The 15,606-nt window shown below is 47.9% G+C and overlaps 2 protein-coding genes across 3 annotated transcripts in view; both read left to right on the top strand.

Moving 5' to 3' along the window:
- The window catches only part of CEP85 (centrosomal protein 85), a 37,001-nt gene extending 22,062 nt beyond the window's left edge, over positions 1 to 14,939 (top strand). For both annotated transcript variants that reach the window (XM_041767151.1, XM_041767152.1), the window contains 8 exons: positions 2,782 to 2,934; positions 3,153 to 3,304; positions 4,470 to 4,584; positions 5,498 to 5,548; positions 8,403 to 8,510; positions 9,629 to 9,851; positions 10,549 to 13,623; positions 14,523 to 14,939. In XM_041767151.1, coding sequence (XP_041623085.1) covers positions 2,782 to 2,934; positions 3,153 to 3,304; positions 4,470 to 4,584; positions 5,498 to 5,548; positions 8,403 to 8,510; positions 9,629 to 9,851; positions 10,549 to 10,709 — 963 coding nt within the window. In that variant the 3' untranslated portion in view covers positions 10,710 to 13,623; positions 14,523 to 14,939. The remainder of the gene's footprint in view (positions 1 to 2,781; positions 2,935 to 3,152; positions 3,305 to 4,469; positions 4,585 to 5,497; positions 5,549 to 8,402; positions 8,511 to 9,628; positions 9,852 to 10,548; positions 13,624 to 14,522) is intronic.
- SH3BGRL3 (SH3 domain binding glutamate rich protein like 3) lies at positions 13,491 to 14,939 on the top strand. Its single transcript, XM_041767153.1, has 3 exons — positions 13,491 to 13,623; positions 14,238 to 14,405; positions 14,523 to 14,939. Exons 1-3 carry the CDS (start codon positions 13,576 to 13,578, stop codon positions 14,586 to 14,588), a joined length of 282 nt encoding a protein of 93 aa, XP_041623087.1. The 5' UTR covers positions 13,491 to 13,575; the 3' UTR covers positions 14,589 to 14,939.
- Positions 14,940 to 15,606: the final 667 nt, after the last annotated feature.

The following is a 15,606-nucleotide window of genomic DNA, read 5'->3' as shown; positions in this document are numbered from 1 at the left end:
AATAAATAAAATCTTTTTTTAAAAAAAGAATGAAATATTTAAAAGCTGGATAGAAGCTCTGGGTTCATGATAATTGTCTGGTGGACTACATTATAGGATAATCAGATTTAGACTTCCTTCTCACCTAGGAACCCTCAAATATTAGTATTTGAATGTCTGTCTTATGTTTTCTCTTCCAGAAAAGAAACTTCAGTTTGCTGCCTAGTTGGGAGGCTAAGGCCAGGAATGCTTTTTTGGCCTTTAGGATCTCAATATTGAGAAAGGTTAGGTTTGGAGTGCCACAGTTCTGTACATACATTTTTACTTATACTTACTTTCAACCCAGTCACGTTCTCTCTGCTATGACTTATGTACCCGAGTCCAGAATCTCCCCTATCTGATTTCTCCAGCAAATAAATCTCCAGTCTCTGGTTGGGGAAACCTAGGATGAAAATGGTATCCAGCTAACCTGTATGTCGACCTCCAGTGAGTACCCTGTTTTCAGATCTATGGCTGATGCCTGGCTCAGACATACTTGGAGCTTTGAGTACAGAGGTGTGAAGGGCTCATTGTTTTCCATGTAGTCTGTAACTCCCACTGCAGGTTATAACTCTTCCTCTAAGTAATTTATCTCCTGCTTACTTTGATCTTCTATAAACACATTGAAATCTCTCATACACTTTTGTTTCCTCCTTTATTAACTTTTAAAAATTAATACTTTATTTCCTTCCTGTCATTTTAGAAATGTTTTGAAAAGTAGAAGAGATAAATGTCTCTGGGTAATTCACCATTTATTCAAAGATTTCCCCAACAGGAGACTGGAGATTTATTCTCTGGAAAAATCAGATGAGGGAGATTCCAGACTCAAGGATATCAGCATTTTCAGTAAGCTTCCCAGTTGAGTCTGATGCATATTAAAATGTGAGAATCATTGGTTTAGAGCTTTGAAGGGTACAGATTATACCTGGCGTAAAGCCTTTGGCTGATTTTTCAGGTATCCACTCTTAGTACTTTCTTATCTTCGGATTAAATTAGGTTAGGTTTCCTTTTTAAATTAGGTGTTTCCTTTTGACATCAGTAGATTTGCCTGAGATTTTCCTGAGTAGATTTCTCTGCTTTCTTTTGCTTCTTCAGCATCCTTTTTTCACAAGCCAAAGGAAAAAACCGTAATAATGAAGAAAAGGTCTCTATTTCGGCAAATCTTGGTTGGTGCCCACTCTATGCCAAGCATTGTGCTATGTATTGTGACTATGATAATGAGCAAAATGGATACAGCTCCTCTCAAAAAGTTGAGAGTATCATTAACCCTTCCACTTGGTTGCTTAGCTTTATTTTATTTGTTTGTTTATTCCTTCATTCAGAGAGAGAGAGGCAGAGACAGGCAGAGGGAGAAGCAGGCTCCATGCAGGGAGCCCAAAGGACTGGATCCCAGGTCTCCAGGATCACACCCTGGGCTGTAGGCGGCGCTAAACTGCTGCGCCACCAGGGCTTCCGGTTGCTTAGCTTTAAATCATGAGTGGTGTTTAAGGAAGAATGCATTACCTATCTCACCAGGACAGATCAGACCACCATGAATAACAAAGATGCTTCCATTATTTGGGAAATTCTAAGAGTTTAGAAATTTTCTCCTGGAAGCCCAAGACAAAAATCAGACAAATTTTTTATTACAGGCATACCTTGTTGGGTTTTTGTTTGTTTGTTTTTAAAGATTTTATTTATTTATTCATGAGAGACACAGAGGCAGAGACATAGGCAGAGGAAGAAGCAGGCTCCCTGTGGGGAGGCCAGTACAGGACAGGACTCAATCCCAGGACCCTGGGATCACGACCTGAGCCAAAGGCAGATGTTCAACCACTGAGTCACCCAGGTGCCCCATGGCATACCTTGTTTTATTGTGCTTCATTTTATTGTGTTTCCCAAATACTGCATTTTTTACAGATAGAAGGTTTGTAGCAACTGCCTCAAACAAGTCTGTTGGTGCCATTTTTCCAACAGCATTTGCTTACTTCATTTCTCTGTGTCATATTTTGGTAATTCTTGAAATATTTCAAACTTTTTCATTATTATGTCTGTTACAGTGCTGTGATCAGTGATTAAGACTTACTGAAAGCTCAGATGATGATTAGTATATTTTAGCAATTAAAGGTTTGGTTTTTTTTTCAGATTTGTTTATTTTAGAGAGAGAGAGAAAATGTTGGGGAGAGGAGCAGATAGGGAGAGAGGATCTAAGCAGACTCCATGTTGAGCATGGAGCCCAATGCAGAGCTCAGTCTCATGACCCTGAGATCATGACCTGAGCTGAAGCCAAAAATTGGACACTTAACCAACTGCCAACCAGGCATCCCAGCAATAAAATATTTTTAAATTAAGACATGTACATTTTTTTAGATATAATACTATTGTACACTTTATAGACTACAATATTGTGTAAACATGATTTTTACATGCACTGGAAACCAAAAAATTCATTTGACTTGCTTTATTGTGATATTCGTTTTATTATAGTGGTCTGGAACCAAACCTGCAGTGTCATCCAGGTATGCCTGTATATAGAACTGCTACCAGTTTTTAAAAACTGCCCAGGGAGCCCTTCTTCCCTACCCTTGATTGGAAAATTCACATGTGTTTACTCTGCAGTTTATGCCTTAATCTTAAATGGCAAAATTTGATCAGCTCCCTGCCTTGATTGCAGTAAAACAACATTTACAGCCCTAGGGGCATAGACAGTGGTCACTTCTGAAAAAAATATGTTTGGGTCCTAGAGGAGTCCATGGAGACAGATTCTTGACACTTCTTTCCCAGGTAAAGGGTCGTGACAAACATATCAATAATTTGAAAAAGAAATGTCAGAAAGAATCAGAGCAGAACCGGGAGAAGCAGCAGCGTATTGAGACCTTGGAGCGCTACCTGGCTGACCTGCCCACCCTGGAAGACCATCAGAAGCAGAGCCAGCAGGTAGCAGCAATTTCTGGGTATATGTGGGGCAAACAGGGAGTGGGCAAGCAGGGGCACTTTCTCAGCCTCTGCTGTATGCAGTTATCCTGTGGTTCCTAAAAGGAAAATCCCAAAGGAGTAATATCCAGACTCCTATCTGTCAAATTTGCACCGGGACTGCAAAGGTTTTGAGACCCAGATATTCTTCCTTGACCTAAGTGTGGGATCCTGTCTCTCAGCTTAGGGATTCTGAGTTGAAGAGTACAGAGCTGCAGGAGAGAGTGACCGAGCTGGAGAGTTTGCTGGAGGAGACCCAGGCAGCCTGCAGAGAGAAGGAGGTTCAATTGGAAAGCCTGAGACAGAAAGGAACAGAATTCTCCGCTAGACATAGGTAAATACCCCAGTGTGGTTGAGGAAAGGAGTGGAGAGCTAAGTCTACTCCACTCACTACCTGTGTGACTTTGGGCAAATCACTTTCCTTTCTTTTCATTATTATTATGTCTGTTAGAGTGATCTGTGATCAGTGATTAAGACTTACTGAAAGCTCAGATGATGATTAGTATATTTTAGCAATAAAGTAAGGAAGAGGTCTTTGAGATGGAGAATGAAGGATATAGTGGTGTAGTGGGGGCTTGTTATTGTATCCTTCGGAAGGTACAGCCCAGTGCCTAGCATAATAATACTGGATAATAATCCCTGAGTATGTAGGTGTTAGATGAAGGGAACCACTTTATAAAGTGGGAAATTAGTTATCTGTATATTTGCAAAAGCAGATCCTGGTGTTAAGGATGGAGAGGAAAGAGATTATCTACATTTTGAACCTTGTAAGCTAAAGGCTACCAGGAACATCTGTTTCTCTTCAGCCCTAGGGATTGTTCTCGATTGTCACAACAGGATCTAAGAACAAAACAAGATGCCATAATGTACTCTCAGGGTGTCTTGAGAGCCTCTTCCATATTAATTGCAGTTTTGAAAATGTGATGGCTGTTTCAGCAGCCTCTTGAACCAAATCCAGTTTCTAATGGGATGGATTGGATTTCTCATCCCATATCCAACCACAGTGACCCTGTTGTTTATCTCAGCAGATGAACCATGATGAAAGTGATTGTGGGGATCCATGGGAGGAGACGATTGGTTGGAGTCAGAAGAGAGGTTGGGGTCAAAGTTGACTCTGCTCCAGACTATGTGTGCCAAGAAAAAGATTTTTTTTTTTATTTCCCAGAATTTCTGCAGTATACATGTATGACTTTTATAATCTAAGTACATGAGGTGAATATTTATTTTTGAATATCAAAACAAATATAAAAGAGCTTTGGGCAGGTGGAAAATTGGTGGCACATTAGATAGATGCTGGCCTCTAGGGAAGGGAACTAACATACACTAGGCAGCTTGTGTGTGGCACACCCTCTGTTACAACAGACCTAACATTATCCCCAGCTGTGGCTTGGAACGGCCTGAGTGTGTCTTGCCCCAAAATATACAGTAAATAATAGAATAAGGAGTCAAAGCCACATCTGCCTGACTTCAAAATTCTTGAAGAGGCCACTGTTTTTCAGCCTACAAGATAAGCAGTGTGTGGAGGAGGCCAGTGGAGAAGGTCCAGCCCAACAGGGAGAAGGTCCAAAAGCGGAAATGGAGTCCTGGCAGAAAGAATGTGATTCACTCCAAAAGGTGACTGAGAGTATCCAGGCTGTAATAGAGGGCAGGCTGAGAGGAAAGAGAAGATTCTGTACTGGGAAGGAACCATGAATTTCTGGCCCTAGGCCACCTAAGATGTGTTACCCAGAGCTTTCCTCCCTTTTCTGAGAAGCCACTCCTGCATTATATAAAGTTTGCGTTTTAGATATTTATCTTTATGACAGACAAGCAGAGTTAGGGGAGGATATGCTTCTGAGCAACTAGAATACTAGGTACTCTAAAATGGTACACTGAAGCTTGGTGCCCTTCATCATGGCTTAGGCCCCATACAGAACCTCTTGCGTTGGGCAGAGATCTGACCAGTGAGGTGGCGTATTTCAGCAGAGAGGAGAGTCTCCAACCCTGTTGGTGAGACTAATGACAGATCAGCAAAAAAGGAGACCTGGAAATGGTTCAGAGAATATCTGAGGTCTCAAAGGAGACCCGTTCAGGTTCTTTCCCTAGACCGTCAGTGTGAGCAAAACTATAAATAATAGCATCCATCACAGCCCTGGATAGGGCAGACTGCATTAAACTGAATTTTTAGTTATGCCCTTTACTAAAGAACCAGAATGTACACTGGTTATATATAAAGTTTATTCCACTGGCCCACACTTAGCAGGATGGGTTCCCCTCTTCCCCCAAGTAGTGGTCATAGATCTACACTGCATTCCTCTTTAAACCTCTTTGTGAGTAAAGCACAGAATTGTGAAGCTATTTAACTAGGATAGGGAGTCTGGTTTATATTTTTGTAAGTAGAGCTAAATTGTCTTCACTCTGGTTTCACTACTGATTGGCTATAACCAATGGGGCTAATAGCCAGACCACAGATCCTCCTGTAGTTACTTGCCCTCTGACCTCACTGCCAGCCTGTATTTATAGACTTCCTTGGTAACTTTGCTTTCAGATTGTGGAGAAGCAACAGCAGAAGATGGATCAGCTGCATTTACAAGTACAGGTGAGCTGGTGTCCTTGTGACACGATGGGCAGGACTTGATGGAATCTCTGGAATTCAACTCTTTATTCTGTATCATGCAGTTTGCTAGTGTTAGGAGTATAGCAAGAATGAGACCCAATCAGTGCTTTTAGCCTGCAGTCTTTTTGGGAAGGAGTGTCAGCACAGTATTGTGAGAGCAATGTCCATGTTACTTTGGGAGAACAGAGTCAGAGCAGGGGAGGGTAAGGAAGGGTTTCTGGAGATCATGAGCCTGGAAGGAGGAAGAAGAGTTAGGCAAAGAAGAGCTGGATAGTTTGGTTTTGGAATTCCAGATAGAAGGAATAGCACTGGTAGGAACATGGAGGCATGAAACAGCAGAGTTTCCACATAGAGCTGCAAGCAATTTGGTATTGTTAAAGTAAGGTGGTGACTAGAAACTGGGCTATGGAAGTGCTTCATCCAATTAAGTTTGCTTTTATTCTTTCAATAGGTGATGGGAATCTACTATAAAGACTTATTTATTTCAGAGAGAGAAAGAGCACGCACATGCAAGCAAGGGGAGGGGCAGAGGGAGAGAAAGAATCTGAAGCAGACTCCTCGCTGAGTGTGGAGACCTATTTGGGGCTCAATCCCAGGACCCTGAGATCATGACCTGAGCTGAAATCAAGAGTCAGATGCTTAACTGACAGAGTGACTCAGGCACCCCATGGGAATCTACTATAGAATTTAATTTGGGTGTTATGTAGTTAGGTTTGCAATTTTGGCTTGAGTGTGGAAAGAAGATTGGCACTTGGAGAAGGGCGAGGCTGGAGGCTGGTGGAGTATTGCAGAAATTCTGGTGAGAGATGATGAAGGAACCTGGCATGAGGCAGCATAGCAAGATGTGAGGGAACAGATTTAAGTAAATTTTAGAAGGTAAAATTGAGAAGAATCAGTGATTGACAAGATGTAGGGGGTTAAAGAATAAGGAAAAATTAAAGACGACTCCTGGTGTCTATTTTGGGCCAGAGTAGGGGGGTGTCCCTAATGGGTTCTTCAAGAAATCCTAGGCAAAGCAGGTTCACTCAGGTTCTCTTTGGACTCCAAAAGAGATTTTCACGTCAGAACAAGTGAAAGGCACTCATTCTGAGAAGAGCTCAAAGCTGCCATTCTGCCTTTGCCATCATGTGGGTCAGGCTATGCTGTCTAGTTCCCCTATTTTAAGTCCTGTTAGGATAGTCAAGCCTAGTAAGTGTTTATACCCATTTAAATCCCAGATTCTTAGTACAGTTTTTATTTTATTTTTTAAGATTTTATTTATTTATTCATGATAGTCACACACACAGAGAGAGAGAGAGAGAGGCAGAGACACAGGCAGAGGGAGAAGCAGGCTCCATGCAGGGAGCCCGACGTGGGATCCGATCCCAGGTCTCCAGGATCACGCCCTGGGCCAAAGGCCGGCGCTAAACCGCTGCGCCACCCAGGGATCCCTTAGTACAGTTTTTAATATATCTCAGATACACTCCCTGAGACCCTCAGGTTCCACAAAAGTTGAAAAAGCTCAACATTTAAGTGGTACATTTACCCATGATGAAACTCCTTAGGCAAATTAAAGTATGAGGTGAATTTGCTGGAATCAGGTAGATTCTAAATGGTCGCCTTGGATATTTCATGGTGATGAGATGTTCTCCTTTGGCAGTTAAATTTTTTTTATTAATATAAAATGGGAAAATTCAGAAAATGTTTAAATACTTTATTCAAATAAGTTTCAAACTTGGGATAGGGGATTGGAATCAATAGAATAAGAGGCAAAACAGCAAGTGTAAATACCTCCTTCTTCCTGACCATCCCTATACACACACACTTTTTCTCTCTCTTTCTTCTTTCTTTCCTTCCTCCCCGCGTCTGTCTCTCTTTCTTTCTCTCTCCCCCTCCCTTGCTCCATCCTTCCTAACTAGATTAGGTACCTGTGGGAACACCCTCCTACCTTTTATCTCTGTCAGAAGCATTTACTATACAGTATTCTCAAGGGCTTTGGGTATGAGCTTCTCAAAGACCGGTATTGTTTGGTATTCTCAGTATCCTCAGTGTGTGTCACAGTAAGTGCTCAATAAATACTGAGTTCAACTGAATGGACATTCCTTACCCTCAAGAAAGTTACAGAGTGGGGGGGTTTACGTACACAGCCAACAAACGTACTCATGAACCATGACAGAGGTATAAGTAGCAGGGCAAGAGTACAATTAATAGGATCTGATTGGGCAGCCTGGGTGGCTTGGCATTTGGGCATCTGCCTTCTGCCCAGGGTGTAATCCTGGAGTCCCGGGATTGAGTCCCGCATCAGGCTCCCTGCATGAAGCCTGCTTCTCCCTCTGCCTCTCTCTCTCTATCTCTGTGTGTGTGTGTGTCTCATGAATAAATAAATCTTTTAAAAAAATAGGATCTGATTTGCAGATTGAGGAAGGCTCAGGTGGACCTTGAAGGTTTCCTAGGTGACAGGCAGAGCAGAAGAGTAGCTTGGGCAGAGGGGAAGGAGAGTGAGCACCTGCATTCATTGGACCTAGAGCCTTTGGGAATGAAGGCTGTTCAGTCATTATGTGTGGCTGGAGTGGAGGCTGTGTGGAAGGTAAAAAGAAATATGGCTAGAAAAGTAGGTAAGGGCCAAACTGGCCTGGAATGCCCTGCTGAAAAGCTGGCCTCTAGTTGGTACATGGTCAGTGACTTACAGGAGAGTTTCAAAGGGAAGTAGCAGATCAGGGCTGTTCTAAGGTAATCTCTTAGCAGTGTGGGGGTGGGGTGGGGCTTTACTGTTTAGTGCAGGCCAGAGATGATATGGTCTGAACCAAATTTGTTACTCTACATGTGTAATCCTACCCCTCCTTGCCGTGGGATTCAGAGCCTAGAGCAAGAAGTGGCTCAGGAAGAAGGAATAAGCCAAGCCCTAAAAGAGGAGGCCCAGCGGAGGGAGACAGCTCTGCAGCAGCTGCGCACAGCCGTGAAAGAGGTGAGTAGCTGGGCCTCTCTAGCCTCCACAAACCTGAGTTCTCTGAGAAACCTCCCCATCCCGGCTCCCACAGGAGCCCTCATGTTTGAGAGGTCCCTGCTGAGCTTTTTTGGTGGAAGAATGAGAAGAGACATTGCATCATCCTATATATTAAAGACCCTAAGCCCATCTTGAGTGGCCATAATTACCCAGGAATACCTTTTGGATGTGGGAAGTCCGTTTCTGTCCCTTTGTCTTCTGATAGCCACAGGTTTGTGGGGTTGGGGAGGAAGGGTCCAAGAAGACCTAGAGCTTGGTGGTCCTCATGGGTAAACAGAGCTGTCAGCAAGGGGTGAGCAAGTTCACTGACCTAGGAACCAGTCTCTCAGAGCTAGGATTGTACATGGCCCAGTGTGGGTGAAGGACTGGGACTAGAGGAAGAACTCTATTCAGTGTCTTTAAAACAGAATAGAGGTAGGGAGGGGAGAATGAGTTAAGCTGTTCAGGGAAGGAAACAGACATACATGAATGTTCTTCAGTGACAGTTCTTAAAACTTTTTGTAGAGAAGCCTGAGTCCACTGAGGTGAAGGTGTGAAAAGGCAGGCAGGACACATTCTAACACTGTGTTCTCCAGGTTCCTAGTTTCTCCTGCCCTCCACCCAGTGGCTGCTAGCTGTATTGTTGTATTTCTTGCCCTCTATTCCTCTGACACACACTGATCAGTCTGGCTGGTGGCCACTTTTGTCAGGGTGACAGGGAGAGATTGAAACCAGTGTCTCCTCAGATTTCACAGTTCACGTTAAGCCTTCTCTAATAGCCTGGTTAACAGAGTTGGCTGAGGGACTGGCTTCAGATAGAGTTCCGAGGGGCAGGAGTGTCTTCTCTGGTTCCTTAACAGAAACCTGGAGGCTGATGACTCAGAGTCTGTTGGGGAGTGGTTTCCTCTCCAATGCTACGGGCCTGACCCACCTGCAGGAGAATTTAGGCCCAATACTGGGAGTGGGGGGGAGTGCTAGGCCTGTTGGTAGGGGTGAGGAGGGGAGGGATATCACCTGTGACTCATATATCCACACACATGTACAGATACTCTGCCCTTCCCTGGGCCTGGGTTAATGTGTTTGCCCATCTATCTACTCAGCTTTCAGTGCAGAACCAAGACCTGATTGAGAAGAATCTGACGCTCCAGGAACACCTGCGCCAGGCCCAACCAGGGTCTCCATCTTCAGACACAGCCCAGCTGGCATTTGAGCTGCACCAGGAGTTGGCCAGTTGCCTTCAAGATCTGCAGGCTGTCTGTAGCATTGTGACCCAGAGGGCCCAGGGCCATGATCCCAATCTCTCCCTGCTCCTAGGCATTCACTGTGAGTCCTTAGGCCAGTCCGGTACCCAGGAGAGTGGCTTTCATTCTCCTGTCACCCCCACCCAGCTTTCCCATCCTTAGGGTAATATGTGAATAAGGCTTTGTAGGCTTGGTCACTGTTCCCTGGAAGTTCCTGTGTTTGCAAAGTAGATGGTAAATCTTTTTTTTGGAAACAGGCATCTTTATGGATACCTGAATACAGGACAAACAGAAAATGGCCCTTAGGCAGCAAGTTTTCAGCCCACTATCCCCATCTACCTTTTTTTTTTTTTTTTAAGATTATATTTATTTACAGAGAGGCAGAGACATAGGCAGAGGGAGAAGCAGGCTCCATTCAGGAAGCCTGATGTGGGACTCAATCCCGGGATTCCAGGATCACGCCCTGGGCCGAAAGCAGATGCTCAACTGCTGAGCCAACCCCCACCCCCAGTCTACCTTTCTAAAAGCATGCTATGTCCTGGGATGCCTGGGTAGCTCATTCGGTTAAGCATCTGACTCTTGATTTTGGCTCAGGTCTTGATCTCAGTCAGGGTCATGAGTACAAGCTCTGCATTGTTTAAAACAAACAAAAAAACCCCAACGTGCCGTTTCCTAAGATCATGGGCCTCAAAGTACTATTTATCCACACTGCCCTGTCCACATGAAAGCATCTCGTAACTGACTCACTAACAATTCTCTTGAAATGCTCTCCTACTCAGCTGCGCAGCACCCGGGGACTCAGCTGGATTTGCAGAAGCCGGATGTGATCAAGAGGAAACTAGAAGAGGTTCAACAGCTGCGCCATGACATCGAGGACTTAAGGACCACCATGTCAGACAGATATGCCCAGGATATGGGAGAAAACTGTGTCACACAGTGAGGAATGCTGGGGATGGCACAGGTTCTGTTCCCCCAGGGGACGATATGGTCTGCTGAGAGCCCAGTCTGGCAGGTCCTGCCCTGACAATCTCTCGCCTCCTGTCTGCTGCTATTCCCAGAGAGAAGGGGTGGAGGGGGTAAGAATCTGGATCTGGGGCCAAGGGCTGATTAAGGAACTGTGCCTGCCTTGCCCCACACTGGCTTTGCCTTGTTGGATTGCATTTGTCCCGTCATCCTGATTTACCCTTTGAGGGTGAGTTACTAATTAACTTTTGCAGGTTGACTGATAAGTCCTCTCAGAGTGTTCCCAGCCCCAGGCTGATGTCAAGGGTAAACAGGCTGCTCAGTTCCCTTTTCCATCTTCTAGGATGGATCCACATTCATTCCCACTTCATAGCTTGGTCCTGCTGATGCCCAGAATTCAGTAGAAGGGCCTTGAAAAGCTGAGTACCAGTCACAACGGCCATATGAGAATGCTCAGGCTAGTAAGCCAACCTGGGATCTGAGCTGACTTTCTGGGTATTCTTAGGCCTGGTCTCACTGCTGCTTCCTCAGGGTGATCTGTTTATTAGCAAAGTACCCACTAGAATTGGCCTAAGGACTATGGCCAGGCCTCCTTCATCTGTGCTGTCATGTCATTTTACAGGATGCCCTACTCCAGCTGCATCTGTCCCTTGGGGTCCCCTGTCCCTTGGGGTCCTGGCCATGTGTTTAGCACAGCTCTCTTCTCTTTGGTTCTCCGGCCAGTCAGGTAGTCTCTTGTAAACTCTTTATGGTTCTGGGTTTGGGCAGGATTTTCCCCTAGAATACCACAGAGTAACTGTCAAGTTCCCCACCTCATTCTGGGGCTAGGGTGGGTGACCAGCCCTGATTTGTGCCTCTCGTTTGGGGACAGGATCCTTTCCCTTTCTTGCTTTGGGGCTTCTTGAGAGTTCAGAGTACCCACTATAGTTTGGCTCTTAAGGTATAACTTTCTGTATTTGCTGGGTTTTGTTTGGGGCCCCTGGACCCTGTGCTTTCTGGTTTCTCTTGCCTCATTTAGGGAGCATCTCACAACACAATCGTTTGTATCTGGTGGTTGGACTAGATCTGGAACCACAGGCCGCCTCTAGATCTGGAACCAGGCCAAGCCAGGGCTTTGTAAGGGTAAGAGGAACACTGAGCAATTCAGGGGCCAGCTACTGTGAGTTTGTTGCTAAGCTTTGAGCTGTCAGAGAAACATCTTGAACCTCAATCTTGGGTCTGAATGAGACTCCTTAAGTGTTTTTACAATTTTGTGTCTTATTTATGGAATGATGTATCCCTTCCATTCAGAGCAGCCCCACCCAGCCATCCTCTCAGCCTCTGGGCTCGTTCCTGCCTCCTAAAAGCAGAGCTGTCTGGTTGGTCTCCACCCTGTGTTGGGAGCCCAGCCACCATGCTCACGGGTATTTTTCCTCAAAGTTTATAAGCAGTTATTTATATGAATCCTTGTTATGTCAACTGGTTTGTATTGCCTATTTTGATTATAAAATAAAATATTTAACAAACTCCTCAGTTTTCCATCACCATCCCTTACTCCACCCTTCATTTTGGCTTGTTGGAGCCAAAGCCTGGGTGGTTAGCCAAGTTCCCCAGATGGCAGCAAGGAGGGACCTTTGGCAGGTCCAGCCTGCCTGTATTTCTATCACTTCCGCTCCTCTGTTCTCTGTGGGGACAAATAAGATCTCTTCTCACACCACTTTCTATTGGGTAAGGCTGCCCTGAGTCATTGAGCAAGTCTGTCATTGAAAAGCGTTTCAGTAATCCTGTGAGAGGAAGTTAGCTGCTTCAAGGTTGCTGTGAGGAAGTGGCTGCAACCAGGCAGGGCACGTTTACCTCAGGGAGCTAGAGTTTGTCTTCCTGGGCTGCTATTGGACCTGGACCTGGGGGGAACTTGTGAGGGGAGTCCTGTCCAACCTCAGACAGCCAAGCCTCCAAATTTGGGCTTGTTGTTAGAGCTTGCTCTCTCTGAGCCTTGTAGATTTTTTGGGGGGTGCAGGAGTGGGAGTAGAATGCCATCTGGGGTTGAGGCTGAGCTAGGGCCACCCTAAGACTAGCTGTGGATCTTTTACAAGAGTGGGGGGGGGCCAGGTCCTCAGAAGTCCTGGCAAGCCTCTGCCTCCACCCTTTCTAGAGCTAGTAGCTGCTTACCTCGGCTTCCATCTGGTGCCTTGAGGGTGTGGCCCTGTCTCTGGCCACCAACTTACCTTGTCTAAACCTGCCTGAGTGGAGAGGAACTTTTGGGGAAGTCTCCCAGCAGGGGCTGACCCTGCTTTGGTGTGCCATGGGGTTAGCTATGTGTACGTGTCATCCCAGGGACTGTGGGAAGGGGTCCCTTGGACTGAGGTTCCCTAGCCAAGGAACTGTAGGTTTCAAAACAGCCCAAGCCTTCAAAGCTCCGAGCTGCCGAGCTGTGCTGCACTATTGCGGCACCAGGGGTGGGTAGCTGGGTGCAGCAAACCTGGGGGTGCTGAGGAGAGGGCCCCTGGCAAACCCTCACCCCTGCCTTTCCTGGCCTTTCTGGCCATCCGGGCCCCCTCCCCAGCCTCACTCTGAGCCCTAGATCAGGGAAGGGCCGAAGGGGCGGCGTTGTGCGACACCCCGGGGTCCTCGGCACGCCTGGCTGCTGAGGGGGGAGGGGAGGGGGACCGCGGCGCGCGGGGCGGGGTCGCGCAGGCTCCGCCCCGGCCGCACGCCTGCCCGCGCCGCCCATTGGTCCTGAGAGCGGTGACTCGCGGGCTGAGCAGGAAGGAAACCGCTCCCGAGCGCGGCGGCGTCGTCTCCAGGCCGTGCAGCTGCCGCTACCGCCGTCCGTCCGCCTGTCGGCCCGCTCGTCCACCCGCAGCATGAGTGGCCTGCGCGTCTACAGCACGTCGGTCACCGGCTCCCGCGAGGTGAGTGCTCGCCCGGGGAGAGAGCTGGGGGAGAGCGCTGGCGGCGGTGGCCCGGCTACGGCCCGGCGCCCGAGACCCGCCCCCAGGGTGAGGGCGGGTGGGGGGGGCGGCGAGGGGCTCGGCCTCTCGGGTCAGGTCCGAGGTGGGCTCCGAGGCTCGGACCCCTCCGTGGGGCACTCTGGATCCTAGGCAGCCCCAACACGAGCTGCCCACGCCCATCCCGTCACTCACACTCTCAGCTACCTCACTGCCACCCCGATCACGTCCCGATGGTGCCCTTCCTCTCCTCCACTTTTTTCCTGGGCCGGGGTGGCCCCTTACCAGCCTCCACGCAAGCCTGCCCTGCTTTCCCCTCGCTGATCTCCTGCTTCTCCCCACCCAGAACTTTATCCCACTTCCCTTTTTCATTCTGATTGCGTCCCTAAGGTGGTCCTGCTTTCATCGGGCACCACCGCAAGCCTGACTCATCCTCCTCACTCTCTGGTGGCCAGAACCCCATCCCAGGGTGTGGAGGGGGACAAAAACTATTGCCCACAGCCCCTTTCTTTCTGCCCAGGGTCCCCCCATAAATCCTCCAGCCTACTCACTAATCCCTGCCCGCCCTCTACCCCCAGATCAAGTCCCAGCAGAGCGAGGTGACCCGCATCCTGGATGGGAAGCGCATCCAGTACCAGCTAGTGGACATCTCCCAGGACAACGCCCTGCGGGATGAGATGCGAGCCTTGGCGGGCAACCCCAAGGCCACCCCACCCCAGATTGTCAACGGGGACCAGTACTGTGGGGTATGGGCCCTGGGGGTTGGGAGCGGGGAAGTATAGGACTTCTCCTGGGCCAGAAGTCAGAGACCTGAGCTAGAACACCAGCATACAGGTGACTGTCTCTCCCCTCCCCTCCCCTAGGACTATGAGCTCTTCGTGGAGGCTGTGGAACAAAATACACTGCAGGAGTTCCTGAAATTGGCCTGAGCCCACTGGGCTCCATCACCACATCCCCCAGCCACCGCCCGGCCATGAAGGACCTTATAACTCCCTGTTGTTCCTAGCCTTCTGACCTTGGAACCTCTCCCCTCAACCCAAGCCCCTTCTCCTCCTCTCTCCTCCATTCAAAGGTGACATTCCTTACCCACTAGTCTCAAAAATTGTCTTAAGCAACAGCCCAAGTGCTGGCTGTCCTCAGCCAGGCCCTGAGGCTGCCACCCTGCCTGGCACTGGCTGATGGGCACCTTTGTTGGTTCCATTAACCAGGGCTCTGCCAAAGGCCCCGCATTCCCCGTCCTGGGAACACCCTAGAGACAATTAAATGTCCCATTCCATTGACACTGTGTCTGTCTGATATGACCTGGGCCCTAGCTCTGAGCAAGGCTGGTAGATGGGATTGTGCTGAGGCTGTGCTGTGGGCAGGTTGGTTGAACGGCCTCCTGTGTGGCACCTCTGTGTGCGTTTGTGCACATATGTGTGTGTATGTCTGGCATATGCATAACTGTGTGTTTCTGGAAACAGTGGGTGGGTCACCTCCTGATTCACATGCATGTGATAGTGTCCGGACACGCCCAGTTTGGGGAGTATAGCACATCTGTATGCTTGTCAGTAATTAACCATGCCATGTGGCCACCTGCCTGTGTTGCAGCTGACTGGCTAAGTGTGGGAGTGTCATGGAAGTGGGTTCACAGCTGCAGTTCCACCCCTTTCAAGACAGTGGCTTTCTGCACAGTGTTGGGGAAGTGTCCCCATGTGCTTGTGGTTCTGTGCGTATGTGTGCACGGGGATCTGCTGGTGGCACACTTGCACATGAGGCTTTTTTATATCAGCTGAGGCTGAGCTGGAGCCTGCCTTCCCTCCACTGGATCTGCTTAGCCCATCTGGGGAGAAAGAGGAAACTAGAGGACAAAGACCCAGCAGCCAGGCCCCGCCAGCTAGGGCTCAAGTTACAGAGGGGGCAGGTCGGCACCGCCCCCTCCCAGGCCCAGCTGGGCTGCCCGGCTGA

Source organism: Vulpes lagopus, chromosome 8, assembly GCF_018345385.1.
Source record: "Vulpes lagopus strain Blue_001 chromosome 8, ASM1834538v1, whole genome shotgun sequence".
Classification (NCBI taxonomy): Eukaryota; Metazoa; Chordata; class Mammalia; order Carnivora; family Canidae; genus Vulpes; species Vulpes lagopus.
This window is presented reverse-complemented; position numbering and strand designations above follow the sequence as displayed.

Coding starts and splice junctions, on each gene's coding strand:
- SH3BGRL3 (XM_041767153.1), top strand. CDS start 13,576: ATGAGTGGCCTGCGCGTCTACAGCACGTCGGTCACCGGCTCCCGCGAG. Junction 13,624..14,237: donor CGGTCACCGGCTCCCGCGAG/GTGAGTGCTCGC, acceptor CTCTACCCCCAG/ATCAAGTCCCAGCAGAGCGA. Junction 14,406..14,522: donor ACGGGGACCAGTACTGTGGG/GTATGGGCCCTG, acceptor CCCCTCCCCTAG/GACTATGAGCTCTTCGTGGA.